Source organism: Mugil cephalus, chromosome 1, assembly GCF_022458985.1.
Source record: "Mugil cephalus isolate CIBA_MC_2020 chromosome 1, CIBA_Mcephalus_1.1, whole genome shotgun sequence".
In the NCBI taxonomy this organism is placed as follows: Eukaryota; Metazoa; Chordata; class Actinopteri; order Mugiliformes; family Mugilidae; genus Mugil; species Mugil cephalus.
In genome coordinates, this window is record NC_061770.1 from 12,266,449 (window position 1) to 12,291,761 (window position 25,313).

At 42.3% G+C, this 25,313-nt stretch overlaps 2 protein-coding genes and 1 long non-coding RNA gene across 10 annotated transcripts in view; 1 reads left to right on the plus strand and 2 right to left on the minus strand.

Annotated features, from left to right (window-relative positions):
• Window positions 1-204: 204 nt before the first annotated feature.
• LOC124998695 (periphilin-1) lies at window positions 205-7,923 on the plus strand. 6 transcript variants are annotated; one of them, XR_007111090.1, is made up of 9 exons: window positions 217-674; window positions 1,438-1,503; window positions 1,612-1,715; window positions 1,844-2,052; window positions 4,250-4,308; window positions 4,962-4,997; window positions 6,185-6,325; window positions 7,088-7,453; window positions 7,628-7,923. XR_007111090.1 is itself a non-coding variant. In XM_047573196.1 (8 exons), the coding sequence occupies exons 2-8, from the start codon at window positions 1,457-1,459 to the stop codon at window positions 7,268-7,270; spliced, it is 795 nt and encodes a 264-aa protein (XP_047429152.1). In that variant the 5' UTR covers window positions 205-674; window positions 1,438-1,456; the 3' UTR covers window positions 7,271-7,599. The 6 variants fall into 6 exon arrangements, 5 of the variants coding, with proteins under 5 accessions (XP_047429152.1, XP_047429126.1, XP_047429134.1 ...); XM_047573196.1 differs by lacking the exon at window positions 7,628-7,923 and having other exon boundaries at window positions 205-674; window positions 1,438-1,519; window positions 7,088-7,599; XM_047573170.1 differs by lacking the exon at window positions 7,628-7,923 and having other exon boundaries at window positions 7,088-7,599.
• A 73-nt stretch (window positions 7,924-7,996) lies between these two features.
• Window positions 7,997-11,077, minus strand: LOC125024427. The gene is made up of 3 exons (XR_007114752.1): window positions 10,431-11,077; window positions 8,443-8,583; window positions 7,997-8,148 (listed from the first exon to the last, which is right to left on the minus strand). It is a non-coding gene; the product is annotated as an uncharacterized LOC125024427 (long non-coding RNA).
• Window positions 11,078-11,099: 22 nt separating this feature from the next.
• The window catches only part of LOC125024414 (prickle-like protein 2), a 57,454-nt gene continuing 43,240 nt past the window's right edge, over window positions 11,100-25,313 (minus strand). For 2 of the 3 annotated variants that reach the window (XM_047612170.1, XM_047612161.1), the window contains exons 2-9: window positions 19,148-19,332; window positions 15,436-15,549; window positions 15,207-15,344; window positions 14,762-14,965; window positions 13,999-14,185; window positions 13,203-13,357; window positions 12,323-13,124; window positions 11,100-12,235 (exon numbers count right to left, since the gene is read on the minus strand). In XM_047612170.1, the coding sequence (XP_047468126.1) occupies window positions 11,277-12,235; window positions 12,323-13,124; window positions 13,203-13,357; window positions 13,999-14,185; window positions 14,762-14,965; window positions 15,207-15,344; window positions 15,436-15,549; window positions 19,148-19,279 (2,691 nt within the window). In that variant the 5' untranslated portion in view covers window positions 19,280-19,332 and the 3' untranslated portion in view covers window positions 11,100-11,276. The remainder of the gene's footprint in view (window positions 12,236-12,322; window positions 13,125-13,202; window positions 13,358-13,998; window positions 14,186-14,761; window positions 14,966-15,206; window positions 15,345-15,435; window positions 15,550-19,147; window positions 19,333-25,313) is intronic. The other variant, XM_047612178.1, reaches the window with a different exon arrangement.

Sequence of the window (25,313 nt, forward strand, 5' to 3'; positions counted from 1 at the left end):
TACAATTCTGTAGTTCATCATTGATTCCCCAAATTTGTTATAATTAATATAAACACAGCAAATAAACAGGAAACGAGACCAGCGCAGGTACTGAAAAGGATGAGTTTTGTGTCACCGTAGTTTCACTTTTGAAGACAGAGCAGCTCAAGCGTGACATTTTTTACTACGGAATCTTTCCGTTTTCAACTGAACCTGCACGAGGAGCGAAGGTGGAATCAGGTGTGACCGGCTCCACGGCGGACTGCGCCTGCGTGTTTTTGGGAGAACCCACTGATCATTTGTGCTGTTAAGTTTTTTGATAAGCCTTTATGGCAGCGGCAGCCTGGATCTGATTGGGCAGCTGTAGAAAAGGGAAGTAAAACATGTTGCGTTACTTTCATGCGCGACACAGCACTCAGAAAACGTAAGAAGACAATGCGAGGCGAGACAATGTGAGAAATTTAAGTCCAAGTTTAGCTTTTTCAACTACTAGAGTAGCGAGGGAATGAACAAGATGTAAAAGGTTTCACTTTAGAAGTGGACAGACTGGACTGACTTATTTTAAGGGACTACACTTCCTGGTCTGTCGGACTCGAGACAGAGAGAAATAAAAACCGTGTGGGTTTCAGAAAGACCAATCATACAAGCTGGCAGAAATGGACCACGCACGAGCGCCAGATACTCAAGAAAACAAGGTAAAAAAAAAAAAAAATCACAGAAAAACCCGCAAAAACTTAAATTAAAAAATACGTTAAACTGCCGTCTGTTCCAATCTCTTCTTCTTGTGCGCACGGGTGGATAGCGTGCCACCTGTCTTCATGTGTAATAAAATCATGAGCAAGTAGACAACAACTGTTGTTATCGCTTTAGTACAAATATAATAATAACACGGTTAAAAAGTCCAGTTTTAGCCATGCACTCACTCACTTACAGTTGAGGCAGTGACATGCGGGTGACAGTGAACGCATCTTTATGTTCAAGGAACTTCACCTACAATGTCTTTTATTTCACTTTACAACGGTGCCACTCGAAAGGGACTTTGTGTTTCATGAATGACAGGAAGTATGCTTTGGCTATTTCTGGTTGTGTGTGCGCCGTGGCAATACTTGTAGTTCATCACAACACAATGATTTCCTGGTTGTGGTTATTGTTGGTCTGTCAATATATTTAAAGCCTCGAGTGCACACGTTTCTCTCAGTAAAGCTGCATTTTATGGCATTTCAACGAACATTCATAACAACAGTTATCGTGATTATTGGTTAATTTGTCAGTAGTTTACGTAGACATAACTTGGTTTATGGTAACAACAGTTTGGAGGTGCTATATTTCTGTACAATCAAAGGTGGAAATGCTTAATATCTCCACCATTGGTGCACTGGAAAATGAAAATTTAACTTGAAAAATGACATGAAATTAATACTGCAATGTCTAAATAAATGCGGTGCTTTCTCTCCTCAGAGCTACAGGGAACACAGCGATGACTCTGTCAAGAGGTCCACTGACAGCACTGTGTCTACCAACGAGGTACACCCTGTCACAGGTGTCTCGATTCAGAATGACCTTTACAGTCTGTGCAACTGTTCTGTTTTCTTTGTAAAGCACCAAAGTGATCAATTACCCTTGTCGCTTCAGGAGGAGAAGAGGCCGTTCAGGAGGGTGCCAAGTCCGTCCATACCGAGGGCATGGATGTCCAGTTCTTACAAACCTAAGTTTGGAGGGCGATTCTACAAGCCTCGGTAAGACTGATGGGTCGGGGACGGGCAGCCCTGTAATTACATGGCAATAACAAAGTAGACGTGAGGATGCTGAATGTTATTCTGGCTGCTCTGAAAGCTTTTTCCTTCTTTTGATGTTGCTTGCCAAGGGATGACCATCCCTTCTACTCGAAGCACCGCTACCATAACCCCCGGTCCCACGACTACCGAAGGGATCCCATCCATCCTAAGCTTCACCACATCGCAGTGAAAGAGCGAGAGCGAGAGCGAGAGCGAGAGAGGGAAAAGGAGCGACACGAGCAGAGAGACAGGAGCGAGGGAAATTCACCCCCAAAACAGAGCAGCGGTAATGTTACAGGTGCTGAAGAGGCCTGTGGACACACACACGGAGAGCAGACAAAAACATGACCGAAATGCTCGCTGTATATATGTGTTCAGATGTGTTTACGCTGATAATTTATGAGGTCCACATAAAAGTCTGGTGTGGAAACACTTGACTTCAGCACCATCTGACTAAGCTCATGGGCAGCTATTGGCAAACAACTAGGACAGGCGTCCACAAGAATGAAACAGCTAATCAAGTGGATTTAGCCCAAAGAATTAAAATTTTCATTAAATGTTATTAACCAATTAAATTAAATCCTAATTGAAAAAAAAACAAGTTGCCTACAGAAAACTTACACAAAGTAAAGCAATAGTCTTCTGAAGTTCCCAGTTGCTGTAACTTTAATCTGTCTCCATGTGCAGGATACATGTCGGTACAGACTAATATTAAAACTACTGGAACAATTCAAGAATATTGTAAAAATATGAAAGTCCTTCCATTCACCTGGCGCTGTTGATCCACATTGTTGAAAAAACTAAAGTAGTACTTTATTTTTCTTCATACTCGGTACGTGATTACCAGAAGCAGCATTTTCACATAAAAAATACAACACAAGCAACGTAAGACGCTGCACTCGCACACACACTAGAATAGATATTGGAGCTGGTCTCTTTGAAGATACATGAAAAGCTTTGTATGGATCCAATTTTCGGCTGCTGTGCTGACTGTGAATGCGTTCATGTGGACATTATTTCTTAAACCCAACTTGCATTTAGATACGTCAAAAGATTAATGTCTCCCAACTTTATGAACAACATATTTAATTTTTATTTATTCAGTAGAAGAAGATGGCCCGAGATGGAACCACATCGATTGTGCCTTAACAAACCATATTTGAAAGTGTAGAAGCATTTGAAACTCATCATGTCTACTGATGTTTGTCACACACAAGGCGAACATGCACAGAAAGAATGTATTCAAACAGGTGGCCACATGAGGTCTTTTTATTCTCATTAGGCTCTTATTGTGTTTATTAGTGGAATCTCACTAAAATTCTTTTGTCCAGATTTAAATCTACAAACGTGTGCTTTGAATGAAATGTTCAGCAGTTACATATGTTTGGGTTCCAACGCTGCCAACACTTTTTGGCATGCGGCACGTGTTTTTTACACACATGAGCAGTGGTTAGACTCAATAACACAACAACAGAAGGACACATGTCAGTATCACGACCTGGGAATTTGGCAAATAACTCCCTGACTCAACAAAAATCCAACTTTGGTGATACATTTACAGTATATTATGTAACAAACTGGCTTCATCTCATCTTGCTGCAGTTTATTAATTGACCATCGGGTGGCAGTATAAGCAAGCAGAGGCGCACGCACACGTTTTCACGAGCACTTTGCATTGCAAATATTTTGAGGGCATTTGCTCATCGTTGTAACTGCTGGTTGGTAGGGAGCCTCACTCTGGTAGCAACAAACCGGTGTTACATAACGTTCATCACTATGAAGATTATCCTGGACTTGATAGGTGGACTGAACTCCTGGTATTGGAGCCATCGCATCGTCCTGTCCCTCACGTTCAACTGACTTAATAAGTTAGATGTAGAATTAACAGTATTCACGCAAACAAGAGCGGTTTCAAACCTTCGTCCTCAAAACAAACTGTGAAGTTTCAGATTCAGAAGCGCTGTGGTATGTTGTTTTGGGCTGCTGGTACTGTATGTTTTTAATCCTCTCTTGAATATAGCCAGTGTAGCACACTGCAGCACTGTGGAGGTGTGTGTTTGTGTATGTGTGAGTATGGAACAGGTTTCTTGTGTGCCTGAGTGATGGTGCGATCATGGTGACTCATCGCTGATTTGTGTGTATATGAGAGTGAGGGAGAAAAGGAGAAGGAGAGACTACCCAGCACTCTATAATGAGCCATAATGAAGCTATTGCTTTACATAGGAATACTGCAGCCTGACATCGCAAGGCAGATTTCCCAAATATCAGCAGATTCTTGTCCTGGGTTCAGACCCTGATTACAAAAAAATTAAACAAAAAATAACAGAAGGCACAAGTGTAACATATATAGTATAGTATAGTATAGTATAGTATAGTATAGTATAGTATAGTATAGAGGTAGCTAGAGTCACTATAAAGAAGACCCTACTAATACTCATCACTTATTTTGTTTAAGACCTTGTGCGCATTGACCTTGTGCTTTGTCTGTCTTCCAGGTTCTAGACCTTTCTTACCAAAGTTCATCTCCAGCAGAGACAAGGACATGCAGTTCACCGTAAGTTCACAAGCAGAGAGGCTACTTTTGTTATAAAATGTTGTATAAAATCCAGCGGTCCTCCCTTTTTCCTAAAAACGACACTTTGTTGTAGTATTGTATTTTTCCCTCTAAACATGTCAGTGTGATGCGGGGCAGCACAGCCTTTACGACCATTTCATGCTGATGCTGAAAACTCTAAGAAAAATGGCAATTTGCAGTATGAAATAATACATTTGGGAGGAAATAAATGAGCAGCAGTTAATTGCTTGATTCAGTTTATCTGTCAAAAGAAAGTTAATCATCAAGCGTTCAAGTCATTTTTTAATGACAATGACTTGACTTGAATGATAAAAGGCAGCAGATATTTGATAGTTTCCACGTTCTCAAACGTGAGATTTAGCTAGCAGCTATATATATTATTACTTATGAGTTACATGTTGTTGTTCTGAATGAATAAAACGTTTCATTATGCACATTTGTGTGTGGGATACTGTGACCGGTATTCTTCTACGTTTAAAGACCAAACTATTGATCAAAATTGGCAGATTATTTGAGAATTAAAAATATCAGCTGCTGCGTACTGACGTAATGACTCATGTCCTGCAGTAACTAACAAATATCTTTATAAATGTGTTATCCGCACATCATTTTCTTGATTAATCTGTCTACAGTCAGAAAGCACTGACAGGGGCCTATTTCCTAAAGCCGTAAGTAACATTTTGAAAATGTTGTTTCGGTGTTCTTTCAAATTCGAATGAATTTTCCTTGTGGGATCAATAAATTCATTCACTCAATGAGTTAATGCATCTGTCGACCATCTATCTATCTATCTTTCTGTCTATCTGTCGTGGCTGGAGGTTATTTTTCTGTGGCTTGATCAACTGGTTAATCGACTGCATTAGTCATGTGCATATATGTATAGAGTAGTAGGTGGCGTTTTTGTTTTGTTTGTTTCATCTGAGAGGATTTCAGAGCGCAGACTTGAATGCAAATAGCTGGGCGCTGCAGAATTGGGCTGACATCCAGCTATCGCATACATTTCTTGGCTGACCTAAGCGCAGCGCACAGCCGAGCAGCACATGATATCGCTCAGCTGGTTACTGCTGCAGTGAAGTCTAAATCAAGAGGGGAGCTGAAATCTAAGAATGGCTGTTTCATAAAGTCACAGCACTGGATTTATATTGTGACCCTTTCTAAAAAGATACTTCAGGGATGCTTTGAGGAGTAATAGTTTGTAAGAACCATTTCTGGGCAGTTTGTGAGTCTCCCCTTTAACTCCTTTAATCCCTTCTAGTATAACTGTATTTCTCATTAATTTATGTGGTTGGCTAATCAAGTAAGAAACACCATTCAAACACCGTTACATTAAAGCCTCGTTAAGTCTGTATTAACTGATGGTTTTGGTCATTTGAAGGCAGCGGGAACAGTGTGCGAAACTGATATATCATCACCTTATAAAGCTGAACAGCAAATGTTGCTTATGTACGGGTGACATTGACCTTGGTCTGGAGTTTCTGGCTCGGTTTTTGGTTCTAACCAACACTTGGGTGACTAACATCCTTCTATCCTTTCATTAATTAATCCACTATTTCATTCACCAAATAGTTGTTTTTCCTGCACACTGATTAACAATCATTTCACTTTTACCCCTGTATCCTACTTCCCTTTCGTTGTGTTTTTACCACTGAATACAAACAGAGTGAAAACAGTTGCGGAATTTGCAATCAACTTTCCTCAGTGTCACAAGTGGGCATGTGGAGCGTCACTTCTACTCAGCTTCTGGTCATTAGCAGCTCAGTCATCATGAGTGTTTGCATGTTTTTGGCCAACTGTCTTGAGCGCTGCAGTCCGGCTACTTTTTTTCTATTATTTTTTCCTTTTTTTTCTCTTGCAGGTTTATCAGAGCGACTGGAGCCAAGGCAGGGACAGAGATCACAGGGGGACCAGTAGCAGAGACAGGGAGCTACCGTCGGTTGTGAGCCAGACAGTGGCTCGAGACAGAGCCATCCAAAAGAAGAGGAGGGAAATAGATGAGGTGGGGGGATTGCACAAACACACGCACGCACATCTTGGGGGAAGGGATGGCTATAAACAGATATAGAGAGAGAAAGATAAGAGACGCTGGGATTAGAAAAACAGTGACACACCTTAGAAAACGCTGAGAGATGTGTGATAAAGATAACAGTTTTTGAAAGGCTGAGTCTAAAGGTGAAATGAGTGTCATTACTGGCTTAACTTTACCAAGTGGGACAAAGGAGGTCTAAGTCCCCATCTGACACAATTGATGCCTGCTGTTCTTCTATTTTTATTTCACTGTCTGATTGGACGCACAGAGTGGGGCTAGGGCTCACCTGTGTCACAAAGAGCTCCCAACACGTGCCTTAATGCTGCGTTCAATGTGACAGACATCACATGAGGCTCTGCTCATCGGCTGTGTGTTTGTGTGCGAGCGAGTCTATGTGCGTTTCCACCCACTTGGAGGAAAAGATGGCCTCTTGCTTTTCATATCTCCATGGTTGCAGGGCTACAGATGCGCTGCACGGAAAAGCGGTCTGGCAACAGGTAGCTGCTGCAAAAATGTCCACAAAACTCACGTGCTCGTGAACAGCCTCCCTGTGAGCGTTTCCTTCGATTGTTAATCCATTCAGCGGTAACTGGAAACGCATGACAAGACTTCACACCCAGCTCATTTGCTCGTCTCATCCTCCAATACTCTCTTCTGCCTGTTTTCCTCTCATTCTTCATTCCTTCCCTCTTCCGATTCGCCCTAAAACCACCCTCGTGTTTTGTCTTTTAGGTGTACTATCAGGAATGTGAAATCTTTGGCCTTGTGGTAAAGATGCTGATTGCAAAGGATCCATCCCTGGAGCGGCCTATCCAGTCCTCGCTGCAGGAAAACCTCAGGGACATTGGCCAGCGTTGCGTGGAGGCCATGGAGAAATTTATCGAGGACTACGACTCGAGGGAGCTGTCGCACTAATCAGACACAAAGCCCGGCCCGTCTCCCTAACGTTTTGTCTTCCACTCAAAGTGTTGAGAGTGTCACTTAATTTGATTGAACGCTGCTTTTGTGTTTACGTGTTTGTAATTATCTTATATATTCTTCTCTGCTGCCTGTCAGCGCTGAGTCTCAAGTGAGCAGCTCTTGTGAAAGAATGAAAAGGTAATCTCTGTTATTGATTTTAAAATTTGAGAATGTGAGGATAAAAATACACTGGATGTATTGGCTTTAATGATCATATGTGTATTGACATTTGGCCTAATTTATTATCAATTGACTTTCAATAATTAAACTTTGTTTACAACATACTAAACAAGTATTCCAACATATTTTCAGTGACTTGAACTTGTGGGTGAAATCCATTGACTGTTTGTACTATGGATAAAACGATTGTGACGTCACCCATTGGATTCTGAACCTTGAAAACGAAGCCTGAAGTGGGCGGAGTCCGCAGTCTCCATGTTGGATGAGCTTTACCCCGCCCACACGTGGATACTCCATATAAGGATGTGGGGAGTCGTGTCGGACGTTGAGACCGGACCACCCAACCCTCTACTACCTGTTAGCTCAGGCTACCACCAGCCTTAGTTATGCAGAATTTTAAACCTTAATAAAAAATAAACGAATGAGTCAGAAAAAAATTCAACCCCCCAACAGTTGTCATGAATAGTGAAATGAACCATTGAGACTAAAACCATTTTTTGAACCAGGCTGTAAACATGTTTAATAATGATGTTAAATTGGGCTTTTTAACATGGGGGTCTATGGGGATTTGCTCCCTTTTGCAGCCAGCCTCAAACGGCCACTCGATGAATGGGCTTCATGGCTCAGACCCAGAAGTTGCCGCTTGGTGAAATCTGATAGAAGAAATTACATAAATGGGTCAGTGGGTGACGGGCTGATGGTTTAAGTACACATAGAATGAGGAAGAGTATGGTCGATATTGGTTAATCATAGAAGAGTGAAAATCTGGTGTCAAGTATATTTCTATTTCAGTCTAGCATTTCATTGTGTTCCGGTGCTAGCAAGCTAACAAGGACATTTTAATTGTCCCACTCTTTGCATATGCAGATGAACCGAATCCTGATGACAGCTGAAGTGCCTGTCCCTACAAAAACATTGGTGCAGTGATGAAGATCAGAAACACCCACCACGGTTCCAGATCCCAGATGTCTGACTAGTGATTTGGTCCTTGTCGTAGATGCTCAGGCAGATCTGCTCGTTTCTCCCTCATCCAACGGACTTGCCTAAAAGAACCAGCTGCTCATGTTCATAGATTCCAGAGCTTCCAACTACAAAACAGAACAATTAAAATATCCTTATTTGTCATGAACAAAATTAGAATCTTAGGGCTGTACTTTTTAGTTATTGGCGTGTGAGGCCCGAGCATTTTTGACAAGGACCAAATCACAAATCTGGAAGTGGAATGATGTGGGATGTTGGTGACAATCGTCAGGTTGCGTTGTGCCTTTATTTTCAGTGTGGAGTGCCATTTAAATTATAAAATCATTAGTGTTTATAAGAAGAAAGAAATATATGATTACGGATGTTTTTCTGTTGATGATGCTGGTATAGACCCCTTTGCGGTTTGTAAACAATGTGACGTTTTTTGAGGGGCGGGGCTTAACTGGATGCCAAACATCTCAAACACTATAGCTTGTAAACGGTGGTTAGCATATTTCATTGGACTGTTTTGGTAAGAATGGACATGGAAAACAAATATTTTACAGAATACACTCACTCCCCGAGACGGTGAATTAAAAAAGTTGAATCTGATTGATGGGACGATGTTCAACTCTACGCTCTCACTCACTGGATGGAGATTTGACCAAAGGAGGACACGGAGGGGAAAAAGTCTGGTCTGAAGCCTCTCCAACAAAGATATTTCAAGAAGTAAGTGGAACCACTGTGGACCGTAAAGTTCTGCTTGGACACCCCAGAAACACGCAAGTAATGTTGCGTTAGCTCGTGGTTAGCATTAGCAGTAAGTGTAACAAAAGTCCCCTAAATAATGATTAACTTGACGTAATTTCAGTCACAATTTAATTTAACCCATAGGCGAACTGTTTGTAACCTCTTGGATGAGAGGAATGGGTTGCTCTGAACACCTGAGGGTCTCTGACAAGGACCAAATCACAGAAGAAAGACAGGTGGGATCTGGAATATTGCAGAAAGTTTTAGATTATTGTGAAGTTGTGCTGTGTGAAATGTAGGATCTGATATATTTGTAACCTCATTATGGATCAAAAGGTGTGATATCTTGGCTTCTGATGCTTATAGTTTTAATCTGAGCATGGAGTACCATTTAAATTATGTAAATATTAGTGTTTATGTTCAGAATGAGATGGCCTATATGAGGGCACCTGTTTTTGTGTTACTGATGTTAGTAGTATTATTAGTATTAGTCAAAACCTGAGGTATTGATAACATTAAGCTGGTGTGTATGTGTCACAGTGTGCTGTTTTTTCACCATATCAGTGAACATACTTTGCCATTCAACGGCAACTTCAACCACAACAAACATCAAAAAGAGAATACACCGTATTTCTCACAGATTTAATACATATTTCTTTAGCTGTATTGTTAGCATTGTTCTATGGATGGTAATGTGGGTCTGACATTAGCGTCGCACAGACTGAAAATCTTATCAAGATACCAGTGATTTGTGGTGCAAACATCTATCGGATGAATTTGGTGCATTTGTGTGCATTCGAAGTGTACCAATAGAGTTACAACAAAGGATCAGTCTCAACCACCCAGAGAACTAAATATTAACTTACAAAAGCGACTTCTTGCTCGTTCATTGAAGTACACTTTATTTTCAGTATGAGACAACAACAACAAATTAACATGCAAGCCTGATCTCTACATCATGTTATACAAATAATGATTCTTTAGTTACAAAATATATAAATATTTAAGACCATATGTACAGAACATTTACATTACTACATCCATTATTAAAGTGTATTACTATATATACATTTAACAGGTATTATTCTTTAATATTCTTATAGTTATTATTTGCCTTATTATTACGGTTATTGTTACCATTATTATTATTTCCATTATTCATAATCTTCTATAAGTAACTCTCAAAAAAACGAAGCATGTTGCAGAAGAGAAAACGGGACCATACCTGACGTTACTGTGCCTGAATGGTCAAGGAGCAGAGGCTGTCCAGCGCTCCGTCCTTGGTAAAGCATGGAGAGAGCTGGCTATGTAGAGCACAAGGTTCAACAGACTATTTGTACAAGGTGATAACAGGGCTAGCGAGCCAACACTATATTCCAGCAGCATTTGGATTCCACTGAGGTAAACAATGACATAGCTTGGAATCTAGCACGTAGCTTTCACTATCCCAACACAATTTCTGGTTTGTCCACATAGAATAAGTTTTACTGTCCAGGGCTTGGATCACTGAGCTGTGGCGTGAACGGTCACTTCAGTCCGACCATTTTTACCTTCCTCTTCCAACTGTATAGGAATTGTTCAATCGCTCTGTAACATGGATACACGCACAGGCACACACACACACATCGTGTTATTTACCTTGACCACAGTATATTTAGTAGTCAATTTTGTCAATTCCTGGTACCATCATCATCAGTTGATCTCCATCACTGTAAACATTTCTGTTGTGTAAGCCAGCTGAGCTTCCTCTTATGATTAGATCATCCTGTGTAGGTGTACACAAACACTACCCGGTGTAGAGTTGTGTAAGCTCACAAGCACAAAAAATCGGCCTTTTTTCTCTTCAGCTCCAACACACACACACACACACACACACACACACACACACACACACACACACACACACACACACTCACACAATCATACAAAATCTCTATTCACTCTCAACCGTCTCACTCTCACCTTCCCACTCCCTCTGTTCCTCCTCTCTGCTGCTTTAACTGTCTCCTTACCTTTCTCTCTCATCTCTTTCACTCTCATGCACTTCCCTCCCCATCCCCTTGATCTATATCTAGGAAATTATGCAGTTTTTGCTCTTCCTCCTCTGGCGGGTGTGCAGCTGGCCATGAATCGGTCCGTGCAGAGGTCCATGATGGCCACCTATCCCAGAGGGGCTGTAGCGATGGCGCAGCTCCTCGTTGTTGATGTAGCACAGCTGCACGGGTCGAGGGATTGGTTCGCCCAGGAAATAACCCTCATCTCCCTCAGACTCGGAGGAAGAGGAGCAGCTGGAGCACCAGGGGTCAGCAGCCTCCATGTACCCGTCGCCCCAGCATGGACCACCCAGCCCCACAGGCTGCCAGCCAGCATTTTGCAGTGTGAGATCTGAAGTGGTGCGGGGGCAGGGCCGGTGAGGCTGTTGCCTGTACCCGCCTGGTTCCAGGCCGAACAACTCCCGGGCAGCGTGACCAGATGGGAAGCGATCATAATCCTCCTGAACGCGGCGGTACGGCAGCTCCACCATTTGTGCGGGCCTGTCTGCCACCAGGTGCAAGGCATTATCGGAGCGAGAGCGGCGAGAGCGTTTGTGGTGGCGGCCGCTGCGGTGCTGCCCGCTCCCATTGTTTCCGCGGTGGTGTTTGCGACGTCTTGGCTGTGGCGGCTGTTGCTGGGACACAGGCTCCTGCCCGCTTATGCGCCTGCGAGGCATTCTGTCGCTCATGGGAGCCATCCGCAGGTTTCCGCTGCTACCCATCACTCCGACACGGCCTTTGTCATCGAAGCCTAGCGGCTGAGGGCCGTCCCAGTACTGCAGTGGGTAGCCAACTCTCAGTGGAGCGTACATGTTGTTGTTGTTGTAAGGGCGAGAGGAGGACAGTGACTCTGTGCTGTGGAACTGGACTGAGGAGCTGAGAGTGCCCATGTTGCTCTTTTCAGATACATTAACACCCGAGTCCTTGCTCAGGTCAGGCATGGAGAACCGTGACAGGTGCTCCTGACGCTTACTGCCCCCATCCAGAGAGTTACCTGCTAGAATCACAAGTGACAAATTGTCATGTTAATGTCATCTTACTTTATGCCATATTGTATGAATTTGTATCATTTATAACAATGTACCTGTAGCATTGGACATCGTGAGGGAGTCCATGGATCCACGAGGGGTTTGTTCTAGAGGAGTGAGGGGCTCATTGAAGCTCATGGCATTGATGGGGTTCCTCCTGGTCAGCGGGGGTCTGCCGTCTCTCTGGAATCCATGCAGACTGATGCTCCTCTTGTCAGAGAAGCCCTGATTCTGGCTGGACATCTCATTGAAGCTCATCTGGGTGCGCAGCTTGTTGGGCCTGAACTCATCCTGGCTGTGGTGCATCCAGTTTTCATTAAAGGAATGGCCTCTGAGGGCGGCCATAGGGGTCCTCTTAGCATTGCCCTGTTCCTTCCCCCAGGAGTCAGGCCTTTTCCCTGGGTTGGCAGGAGTCTGGGCTGGTGGGTGAGCGTTTGCGTTGGGATTGTAGCCTTGCCTGGCGTTACACTGGCCTATCAGATGTATCGGTGCAGGGGTGGGGGAGGGATCCCGCTGGGGGCCCTCATAAGAAGCAGGGATGTAGGGGTCATCCCTGCTCATCCACACCTGGTTAAGGCTCGGGGCACGGCTGGGAGTGCGGCTGGGGGTGCGATTAGGTGTCCTGCTTGGAGTCTGGCTGGATGAGAGGCTTAAACGGTCCATCTGAACAGACAGGGGATCGATTTCAGCAGACAGACGGTCGGGCATGGGCGGAGCACCTGGCTGGCGGGCCTCGCCACTGCGCCGATCCTGCTCAGCATTCCTGCGCTCCTTTTTCCCAATCTTGGTGCTGTGGCGGGACTCACGGGAACGAGCGCTTTGGAAGGCAGAGTCTGAGGAGTCAGATTCCTCGGGATCCTGATTGGTTTAAATAAATCAGATTAGCACAGTTATCAAACTGTTAAAAGCTAAAACTTGCATTTTTATTCCTCTTACCTGTCCAGCACTACAGGATCGCGAGCAGAAGATCTGCCCCTGCTTTGGCAGGAAGGGGCGGCCCAGCAGAGAGCGCTTGCAACGAGCACAGCAGAAACACTCCTCAGTTGCGTGCCAGTGCTGCCCATCATATGTCATCTGGCCTTGGTCAATGCCTTTGGTAAGATAATAATAATTTAGTGTGTGACATAATGGACCAGTGTGTACAGTATAAACAATACGTTCTTAATTAAATACACAATATCTTTTGAACCACATTAGAAATGTTGTTTTAAATCTGTGCTAAAGAACACAATCCACAACCTGTTTCATCCATTAACCAGTTGTTGAAGTTCACTTTGTTACAACAGATACAACTGTTATAATGTATTCAAATTTTGTACAAAGACAGTTTTTTTTCTCCTAAAACATTTGTGATTCCATGCCCATACATGAGACAGCACAAATGTATTTCAGCAGCCCTGCTCCCCTGCTAGAGGAAGTAATCATCTTTCACAGCTCCCATCTGGATGCAGCATGGGAGCATCCTCTGAAACACACTCTTTCACTGTGACTGGGTCTTCGGATGATAATAACCATCCACATCTCACTGCACTGGATCCGCCTCTCCACAGCTGTGGCACACAAGGCTCACAGAACTGACAACACCCACACTTACAATAAATGGCTGTTAGAGGTTTTCTAGGATGCTAGTATAAGACAAAAAAAAAACATGCCCATGTGTTTTGGTTACAGTTCAAATATATTAGAGAACTCTAAGCAACAGTATAAAAACAGCAGGAAACATGTGTTGTACCTATGTGTTCTCCACAAGCGTCACAGTACTCTGCATAAAGGGACTCAAAGCAGTTGCAGCAGTGTGGCCGTCCGTCCTTCATGATGTAGCGCTGGCCACCGAGGGTGGTCTCGCACTCGTAGCAACAGAAATGCTTCATGTGCCAGTGTCTGCCCTCCGCCTCAGTGCACTCATCAGCAAAGATTATCTGCATGATTGAGACATTACATTAAGCAGCAGAACACACACATACAATTGAGTTGAATAGCATTCGTGAGAGCATTTAGTTTTAAGGTTGGATTTACTATCATGTTTGGGGTACCTCAGGGCTCCATTCTCAGGCCATTAGTATTTTTTTTTATATCAACTTGTAGACTTTCCTCACATGTTGCATGTGATAGTGAGTAGTTTGCTGTCCCACTAAAGGGTATTATTTCTCTAATTTGACAATTTATTTATTAGTTTTAGACATGTGAAGAAGTAAAACAGTATTTTATGATATTCACACTGGCTACCGCTTCATGTCTTTACACTAAACTAATTCATTAATGAATTAAGGAAAATGAAATTATCAAATAGAAATATTCCCAAAAATATACACCTAAATCCTTTTCTTGCCAGAGTCATTATTGCTGTTGTCTTGGGCTTAGTAAACAAGCAGACTTTCTAACATGGCACGAACACTGAGACATCTTTTCTGTCCAGACTGGTTTCAACCCCATCCAAGCTATGAACCATTCAGGCTTTTCCAACCCTGAAGGGCTCCAGGCCCAGACAGGCGCACCTCATCACAGGCACAGCAGCGGGGTTTCAGCCTCTCGGCATGGTGCCGGCCGCAGAAGATCTTGCCATCCTGGTGGAAGTATATGAGATCTACCAACAGTTCCTCACACGTGCCGCACACAAAGCAGTGAGGATGCCAGCATTTTCCGTGACCCGCCCTTGCAGCAAAAACTACAATGTCTCCTCCGTTTATCTGACCACCACACTGTAGGAAAGGAAAGGAAAGGAAAGGAAAGGAAAGGAAAGGAAAGGAAAGGAAAGGAAAGGAAAGGAAAGGAAAGGAAAGGAAAGGAAAGGAAAGGAAAGAAAAAGGAAAGGGATCAAGTAGGTGTGGGAGGACAGGCAGCGAAAAGGCTGAATACAATCTAAGAATGTCGAGAGATGTCCTCAGAGAGTAAAAAGTGTGACAACGGGGTAAAATAAAGAAACAAAAATGTTGCATTTACCTTATCACAGATGGCCCCATTAATGGTGAGGGGAAAAGGGCGAACGTTTCCTCTTCCCAAGTTATCCTTCTTCCGTTGGTTACTAAAGAGCTTGAGCTCTCGTTTCTCTTCCTCGTCCAGTGCATTACAATAACGCACCTAAAGAAACACGGCGCATCATGAGGCATCATCATTTAAATCAGAGCGCAGTCTACATAAAGAAAAGCAGAAGAAATTTGTTATACTTTACCTCATTGTCATGTGGTGGCAGCTGGTGCAGCAGTTGTTTGATGCGATATTTCTCTCCGGGGCTGTTAATGTACGGGACCTTCTCTTCTGGTAAGGAGTTATAATACTGATGCACCTGAAACACACAAAAACAAATATATGGCTGTGACTACACCTCAAGAAGCACAAAGAGTTGGCCACTTCAGGTAAAAGGAAAGACGTTGCAATTCATACAACGTGTCCTACGAAAAACTGACTGGTCTTTTATGGAGCTCAGTGTTTCACTAACCCTGGGATAAATGTCTGTCTCTTTAGCAGCATAATTCTCTACCGTGCTAGCTGATATCCTTGTGTGTCGGCCGTTTGGTGATAGGCAGGTAGTTGCCGCTAAAAACTGCCGCCTGCTGCTGAAAACGAAGCTGATGAGAGTGAACCTAGACAATAAAGCTGTGGGGGAGAGACATAGTGAGAACAGGTGGGCACTGCAGAGTTGAGTGATAAATCCCCGTGGGTCTGCCACAACATGCAACAAGTGTTCAAACACAAGCAGCCGTTTGATCCTTTCTTAGTATCAAAATATGACTTATCGCAGCTTTAATGCATACACTAATTTACAGAGTGGCATCCGGATCACTGTGTGTTGATTACATTAAATGTTGGTTTACATGATGTATACGTATTTTGTTACTGATGACAAACCTACCAAAATTAATCTGAAATTACTTTCAAATTAATTTAACATGGTTGTAATGAAATTAGAATGTGTTTTTGTTTTGCCCTTGGAAAGTCAGTGTCTGGAATTGAAAGCGTGCACCATAATGTTCTCCGTGCTGCTGCTGCAGTCACAACCTTGAACAGCATAAGGCTCTTTAAATTTTCAACAGCTAATATTCACATTGCTTAAAGGAAATCTCAGTTGCCCGTATCCTCACTGCGAATAGAATTCATGATGCAGAGGCACCTGGAAGCCATAGCCTGAGTCTTCTTTTGTTATTTTTTTTTTTTTTTTTTTTTTTTTTTGTGTTAGTGAGTGAAACAGAGAAGACCCTGATTGGCGTCTGAGAAGGAGAAATCTTGTCACTTGTCTGTGATTTTCATCAAAACAGCCTTTGACACAAAGTGTTCAGCGCAGTGTGAAGATCTGTTTTGTTCAGGTTTTTCTGATTCAATTTACATAATCACTGGGGTGGAGAGTTAAAGGGAGAGAAAGAGTATCTCTGAGTGCTGCCCCTCATACCCACTTGTTTGTATTTTACACACTGACACTGACAATGCTGCTAGCTTTAAAAGTAAGTAACTTTTCCCCAAAATCGGTTCCTTTTGAAGGTACTGATTATTATTATGGCTGATTAATCTGAACACTGTCTGAATAATACCTGCTGGTGCTGTGGGAGCTGTGCCCAGTGGTTAGAGATGCAGCTTTGGGACTGAAAGGTCACCAGTTCGCATCCCTCTATGTTGATAAGTGAGGTGCCTTGAGCAAATTGTTAACCGTCAACCCTCAAACCCTGGGTTTCACTGTGAGGGAACATTAAAGGAAATCCAAATGTCTCCAATAATTTTACGAGGAAACCAGCCATAAGCTAGACCACGTAAAATACAGCTGTTATTGTTCAGATCATCACCTAGCTCTGCATCTGAGAACACGTAGGAGAAATATGTTGCATTTCAATAAATGTTTAGATGAACTCTTCTGAGTACCGTTGGTCTCTTCTAGTAACTGGGTCAGAGACGGTCAGTGGTAGACGGTTCAGTTGGGAGCATTTTCTCAGGAACTTGGGAAACAAAACAGTCCAATAAGCCAATTCTGACACAACTGAAGGCTAATGGCATAGGAAATGAAGTCAAAAGGGGGCCTTTTTGATGTTTGACAGCTCCATGAACTATACTACACAACATCATGATTTCCTTTTAAAATGAAAGGCTCATTAATGACACTGCACAGACAAGTCACATGAAGTGACAGGCTTGAAATTTATTACATTCAAGTGCATTAAAAAAGAAACAGGCAGCTACAATTGCCTGCACCTCCTGTGGGATGACAGGGGCTGCAGCCTCTTTCAGCATCCTGTCAAGATGGCTGACTGGAGAAAATGACTGTTATCAGCCCATCTTGTCATCTGTTAACAGAGCCCTAGGAGTCCTGCTGCATTAGAGTGCTTCTCTTACTAAATAAAGACAGAAGTGTTTATACTCAGTACAACTGAACACCACCATGTTGTTTATCTTATGTCACAATACCAGCAGATAAAAATAAAAAAAATGTGGAGGAAACGTCTTCTTCAACTGACTACATTAGCTTGGTCATGCATGCAGATAAAAGGCATTTAAACTGCAAATTACTCCAGACAGGGAATTGTGAAACCTGCACACGTAAACACATTTTCAGTTAGGTTCATCCAAACATTCACCGACTCAAATGACTCCTGCTTCTCTGGGTTTGAGTTTGCAAGGATACGCCAAAATGCCAGACAAAGTGTGGCTTAGTGTACCAAAGGCAAAACGAAATGGGAAACGACAACATGCATTCAGTTATGGAGTAAATAATGTATATTCTGGGCGGCTTGTTCCTCGCGGCGACTCATTGTCAGAGGGGGAAAGAAAGAGATTTATTTTTCAAGCTCACTGACCCACGGTGGTTTTGTCAATAACTGTCACTGTTGTAGACATTTTCTCATCCGTCTGAATATCGTCCAATCATGGCCAGGCCCTGTTCCACGCTGTACTGCTTTCAGCCTAGTTTCAAACTGCTCCGATCATCCATTATTAAGACCATTTTTCCCAGAGATTGCAAAATTTCTGTAATCAATAATGTAATTTAAATGGCTACTGGCGTGATTAAATGTATTGTATAATAAATGCAATGGTTGGATTGAAAATGTAATAATGAGTGCCACTAGTCTTTATACCTATAATTAAATAAATGTGATGTTTTTAGTCAGATGATTGTGAGAAGTAAATACTAATTAAATGCCTTTAAATCTCCTCTAGACATTAGAAATGTCAGATTGTGGCTGTCCATCGACTGTATAGTTTATAGAGTAAAGAGAAATCTTTATGTTGTGTTGTTATTGTTGAGCTAAACAGCTTAAACCGAATGTTCAATGAAATACGACAACATCTAGTTAGCCTGCAGTTAATTTATCTATTGAATGGGTCGCCTTAGTTCTTCCTGCAACAAATGGCTCTTCAGAGAGACTTTAAACTCTTAATGTACAGTTTCATATTAATAGAAATGAATAGCATGTACTTGATGGTCATCGGGGGAAACTGCTTATTTCTAATCGTGTTATCTTTTGACATTAGATAAACACAAACCTATAAATCTAGACACGGAAAAGATCCATCACAATTATCATACACATTTTATTCGTTGATACCTCACTGTTCTTCAGACATAGTGATGAACTCCTCTCTTGCCAAGTTATTAAAGGTCGTCATTTGGTCTGATTCTGAATTTGATTCCTGTACGACGTCAGCTCTGTCTCTGTCCTTCCTCTGTCCCCAGTCCGACCCACGGGGACTAAACCCCCATGAAGGGGATTTAAAACACCTTTGACCCCCATGTCTTGTTTCCAGATTGGTGATTATTAAGAAAAATGCCACGGATACTTTATCACCCAAATAATTAAATTCTTCTGACCGTTTCAGTTCAATTTGACGTGGTCTGGCTGCGCTGGACGAAGAATAAGCAACGCTTAATGAACCACTTATGAGTGACGGGAAATGGGTACCTGCTCAGGACTGAGGCCGGGGGGAACCCAGACATATTCCTCCAGCGCACATCCAGAGTCATCATCAGAGGTGGAGTTCCTCTGGAAATCGTACATCAGCTTGGTGATGGTCTTCTCCATCTCCAGAGACATGGCTGTCACAACATGCTCCTCTACACAACACGCTTCAGTGGACACAGGTATTCCTGTTGAGGAGAAATAAAGAACAGAAGAATCAGAGAAGTGGGAAGATTTTTGTAGCGTGAAGAATGTAGTACATGGGCAGATTTATTCTGTCCAGACTCTCCACCATTCTCACGTACTCATGAAAAACAACTTAGTCGTCAAGATTTGAGAAACGCGATGCAGCTGTGTCAGCTGAGAGCGTCTAACTAAATGCTAACATCAGCAAGCTAATATTTGCTAATTAGGGTCCGAACGCAAAGCACTTTTGCAGATCTGATGATGACGACATTGAAAAGAAAGATGACAGGACCTCTAAAGTTATTCAAGTTCAGTCTGGTGGAAAAAAAATCTGAAATCTGAGTCACATCTTTAATGTCAGTGGTGACACTAGAGAAAACATCCGGCGATGACCAAAGTCAGCAGAATAAATCGTGAGGGAATCTCTCTTGTAGATGTTGAGATTTTTTAGATACAGTACGTGTTGTACGAGTTTTGTCTTTCCCGTTGTCGCTAGAGATAAAGTGGAGAAGTCACCTAAAGTCAGCAGAATTCGCCCCTGGGGACCTCGACAGTCGGCAGATTCCCAGACATCATTATGAGCAGACGCTGTTTTATTTGCCTCCACAGCTTTGCTGAAATGTATGGATTACAGATACAATTTGATCTTGTCCTCCTCCTTCTTTCTGTCTGAGAGGAGAACAGCTGCACACATTACTGACACATGAATAATTAACAGTAGGTATCGCCCGCACCACCAAAGTATGAAAATGAAACGCAACTAATTTTCCAGGCAACTGGAACACGCAGAGAGCCAGAAATGAGCACAAGACGGAGATGTGTTTACATCTCATGCGTTGTTACTTTCAAAGCTGTTGAGTGGAGAGATATTAGAATCAATTAATGTAACATAGAGGGAACAATGGTGGTTTCGAGCCTTGTCATAAGCTCACAGAAAAGAATTCACAGTGATCATTGGACTTGTTGTAATGTGTAACCAGAGAATGCAATCTGACCACTTGCGGACTCGCCAGAAAAGAATATGAGACAGCGGATGAGACGTTTGTTCTCTATCTGTAGGTCAGGCATCAAGGTCACGGCAGCTCGCTGACAAAAACAACACTGGATGATGGTCCGTGAGGAAAGTGTGAACAGGCCCTGACATTTGTGATTCAAAATGATTTCTCCCATTCCACGAGACAGGTGCTCTCCGGCAGTTTCAGACAGCAACACTATTTCCCACAGATTAGAAATCACAGAAAAACAGAGCTTAAGCAGTGGCCAAGGCACAGCAGACATTTCCACAGACTGAGCCAGTGAGTCAGCCTCCATCCAAGCAGAGCTGAGTACTGTTTATCTCTCTAAGATGGGTGCTGCTGATTTCTTTGTGAGGAGAGATCGCAGGTATGTAACCTTGAGCCTCCAGCCTGGCCCGAGGCTGTTCGTCATTAGTGCACGGAGGCTGAGTGAGAGTGGGCCTGCTGGCTAACCTGCAGCCTGTTGCCCATTGTTAGACATCACTTCAAACGTGACTTTGGCAAGAAATAGGAAATCAAATCATTGTTGAATAGCCTTGCAACAATTTTAAATACGTTTCCCTTTGATTTATTTCACTGGAATGCTGGCCTTGGTTTGGCTTTGACGCCACTTTAAAGACAACAACATGTCTATTGTCAGTATTGAAGGAGTATTTTATGATAAGTATCATAAAGTATGATAAGTATCAGATGATTACTGTCAAATGATAGGTGTGAGAAAAGTGACACACAGTCTGTTTGATAAATATGAAGCTACGGCCTTAGCTTAGTTTAGCATAAACATAAACAATGGAATAAAACATTAAATTAAAACTGTTTGATCAAAAGTACTGTTTTATGTTGGTTAATCTTCTTTCTGTAGTTCCGTTACCACGTTGAGCTTGACAGTAGACCATAGGTCTTCAATGGGGGGTCCGTGACCCCCTAGAGGGTCTGCAGAGGTACTGCAGGTGGGATCACAAACTCTTTGGTTGACTAGACATTTTTATTATATATTTTTAATTTTCCCCCACAAATTTAAATTTCTTTAAATACTACAGGTGATTCACTGTCCCTACTACATTAGCTATGTTTAAAGTTAAAACTTGAATCTGTCAGTTATTTTCTTTATCTGTCAATATACAATAATATCTGTCAGTGTACACACAAACCAGTTAGGTATGTTTATGTTTATGGCAGTTCCATAGCCACCCTACTGACGATGATAATGATGCAAATGTATAAACAGCACCTGGTTGAGTTTAATATAGAACACTTATAGTAGGTAGGGGGTTGACTAGCAAGCACTGAAGGAAGTTGCCATATGTGCCCAAGAAGAGGTCCCACGTGTACGTAGCAAAAGGGAATGTCGAGATACGTAAATATTTAAATATTTTTGAAAGGTTAATACTTGTTCAGTTCTTCGACGCTTCTTCATTGTTTGTTCATAATGCACATCAACAGTATGAACATCAGTCACACTGCATTGTTTCAATGGTTTGGTAGTTTTTCATACTGTAGATCACAGCTAATTACAGCCAACGCACAGAGCGCTTTGAGCCTTCAGTAACCGAAAGATAGGTAAATAGTAACTTATTTACATGTCCTGTGTTGTATACTAGCAAGCTAGAAATAGTAATACACAAGGATAAACAAGTTCAATTGCAGGAAAGTGCAATAGTAGTCAATAGTCAACTGGTATTGTTCATCTTTTTAAACAAAGCTGGTGCCATTTTTCACTGAAAGAAAGTTATCACTTTACCTGATGTAGTGTCTCATTCGCTACACCCAAAGAGAATTAATGTGGATGTTAGAGGCTAATCTTTTTTAGTTCAGTGCATTATCAAAGCTTTACACCACTCCTCTCTGTCGGAATGGAGATTCTCTACAATCAGGACAGCCCGTTCAGACTGAGGTGGACACATGAGGCGATATAAGCGATTATTAGCGGATAGCACGTAGCCCGTGACATGGCTGACACCAGCTATATGTTTTACTTGCCATCACAAGTCAAAGTGTCGGGTGGTGACAGAGTGAAGTGGTCGACCGCCTTCTTTTTGGTGTGTGAGATTCTTTAAGTACGGTAACGGAACTACAAATTCATACAATGGAACTGGTTTTAATATATGCAGTTTTCAACTCTATTATTCCGTGTTGCCCAATGTAACACAAACATAGTTAGATGAAGGGGACGACAGCGCCGCTGTTCGCACCAGTGCTTCGATTAATGGCCCCTTCACACTGCACTTATTAAGTTGTACTGTAAGTCTCTGCTCTAGTTAAACAAAGACACAGATTTAATGTCCCACAGTGCCGTCTTTACACCCTAACGTTTGACTGGACACGCATTCAGCTGGTACAGAAGGCTGCTGATGAGTGTGTGACTTTTTGACGTAAAACACACTCGCCAGGCCGACTGGTTAGTCATAACACACTCCTCTGTTCTTCCCCAGCAACACAAGCAGAGAGGAGAGACAAGTTGTGAAGTTCTGCTTCCTGGAGGAGGCTACTTTTGGGTTATTCATTTTTCAGAAGTGGTAATAAATTTGGGGAGAAAATAAGCGCTCCGGAGTTTTCTGTTTTGTCATTTTCCACACTGTCTTAGGCTGTTTGCCTTCCTATATGTGAAACCTGGTTTACTGTAATCATTCTGTAAATATTCCTACACATTGACAGAGCTGTACTCTGTTTGATTCATCTGTTTTTCTCTATACATTTGGAGACAGTAATCTATGATTACATTTTTAGGATTTTATTTCCACAATTAATGCTAATTATTCAATGCTTAAATGAAAGACACTAATGACATTTATTTAACTAAATGCCATGAAGGGCATTTCTTTGTCAGAGTGTCTTTGTGGATCTCACTAAAGGTATAATCAGTGTTGGTTGGTTTGTCGTTTTTACAAGCTTGGCTGTGAAAGAACCCGGGATTTGTAATTAACATTGTGTAAAGGTCTTTGGCAATGCCGTGCCGTGCAGGATCAAGAGACTGCGTGACTAATCAATACACTTTCAAACAGACAGAAAGAACTAATCAGCGAAATCACACGAAGGTGTGATGGGCCAGAAAAAAAGCCACGGACCCTCTGGCGTCCACGCAGCATGTAGCCCAACAATTATTACAAACACGTGTCTTGATTTCCAATATTTGCAGCATCATCATCATCGTTCATTGTCAAGTCTTCACCTTTGCCTTCACAGCATATTCAACATTACAAATATAGAAGTTACAGAATAACGTAGGCACAGCCAGCAAAGAGTTTGCAGATTCTGTCCAGAGTGGCTTTCTCTTTGCGAATCTCCAAATATCTTGTGTTTTCTTGAAGCAGCAGGTGAAATATAGTTTCTCAGATACTCAGCGTGTCTCTCATGTCCTTCACTGGTCTCCTTCTTGGAAGGTCACTCAGCTTTTGAGGAAAGCCTGCACTGCTTAGATTTAGAGATGAGATGATGATTATTAAATTGAACTTCAAGGGACGTTTACAGCCTTGGAAGTGTCGTGTATCCTTCTCATAGCTTGTTAGTGCTTATTTTTCTATTTATGAGTGCGCACAACTAATTGTGTGAGCTCTAAAACCATAAGTGATGATTCAGGTGCGTCCCAATAAATCGGTGTATGGTAGAGATATATTTTTTATTGTGAAATAGTGGTTCCCTACGATTATCGACTTAAAAGGGCATATTAAATCGAGATCAATTCAAAGTAGTGACTCAAGAAAACTTCAAAGAACGCGTTCATTTCTTTTGGGGTCGCATTTATTATCATCCACGGTGGATTTGAAGAGCTTTGCCTTCAGTGCCTACCTGACATTTTTCAAATAATCATAGCTTAATGATGCAATTAGTTTGAAAAGGCGGATTTAGTTCCGTTATTTAGAAATATAATTATCTGACACTGCTGAACGCTGAATGTACTGACTAGTATAACAGAGGAGAAGACAACTCATCCGAAGTGTACCTCTGTGAGGCAGCAGTCAGCCAACTGTAGGTCACTTGGAAAAACTCTGCAAGTTTCCATGGCAACCGATTGGTGTGCAAAGTCTTAAACAACACCCATCTACTAGCGTCTGCAGAAATCTATGACTTTATGGATTTAACACTAAAGTACAAGCAGAGGGAAACGTGTGGTAAATTTTTCTTCCGGCCGCCGTCCTCGTTGGGAAGCATGAATCTTCCGTCATGCTTTGTTTTTCCAAATACGACAGGTCCATTAAATAATGGTTAATGTAGAAGCAGTAGGCACTCCGCGCTTCACAGATCATCAATCACCAGCCAACCTGGCTCGAGTTTTTCCATGATTTGCCACATCTTTCGCCGAACCCAATTAGCGGCATCTTCATTTACACATAAATTAACTGAGATTAATCTGCGTCTCTTTGCCAGAGGAGAGAAGATCTTCACAACAAATTGGGTAATTTTGAGAACAAAGAGAAGAGGCTCTGCGTATAAACTCACAATAGCTATAATTTCATTGAGAGAAAATACTCTTGAAAACACGCACTATTTGGAAACTGAAAGGGGCGAAAGAAGAGATAAAGAGAAACAGCAGATAAAGGGCTGTAGATGCAGCGTTAAGAGCAACGCTTTTCCTTTTTCACGTGTCATGCTTCACCCACCTCCCTCCTTCCTCCTCCCATCCTCATGTGCCTCTGACAGGCTCTGTGTGGGTGTGCATGAGAGAAAGAGAAGGAGAGGGAGTGATGGAGAGAAAAAGCTCTTATTTATGTAAAAGCTGACATGAGAGGAGGTACTCCGCTGAAGCACGGAGCCTGACCAAGGCTCTATTAACACTCCACAGTCGGAGAAACACCGACCAAAATCAACTACAGGCTCTCCATGTCGGCAATGCCGAGCTGACTTTTTAATCTCTGTATCTATTACCTCTACAGTAATTACAATCTCCCTGGACTCCCTTTTCGAATTCTCATTTAAAAGGCAAATGGAAACAAGGCAGAAAAGGACGTATTAAGCTCTTCACGGATATT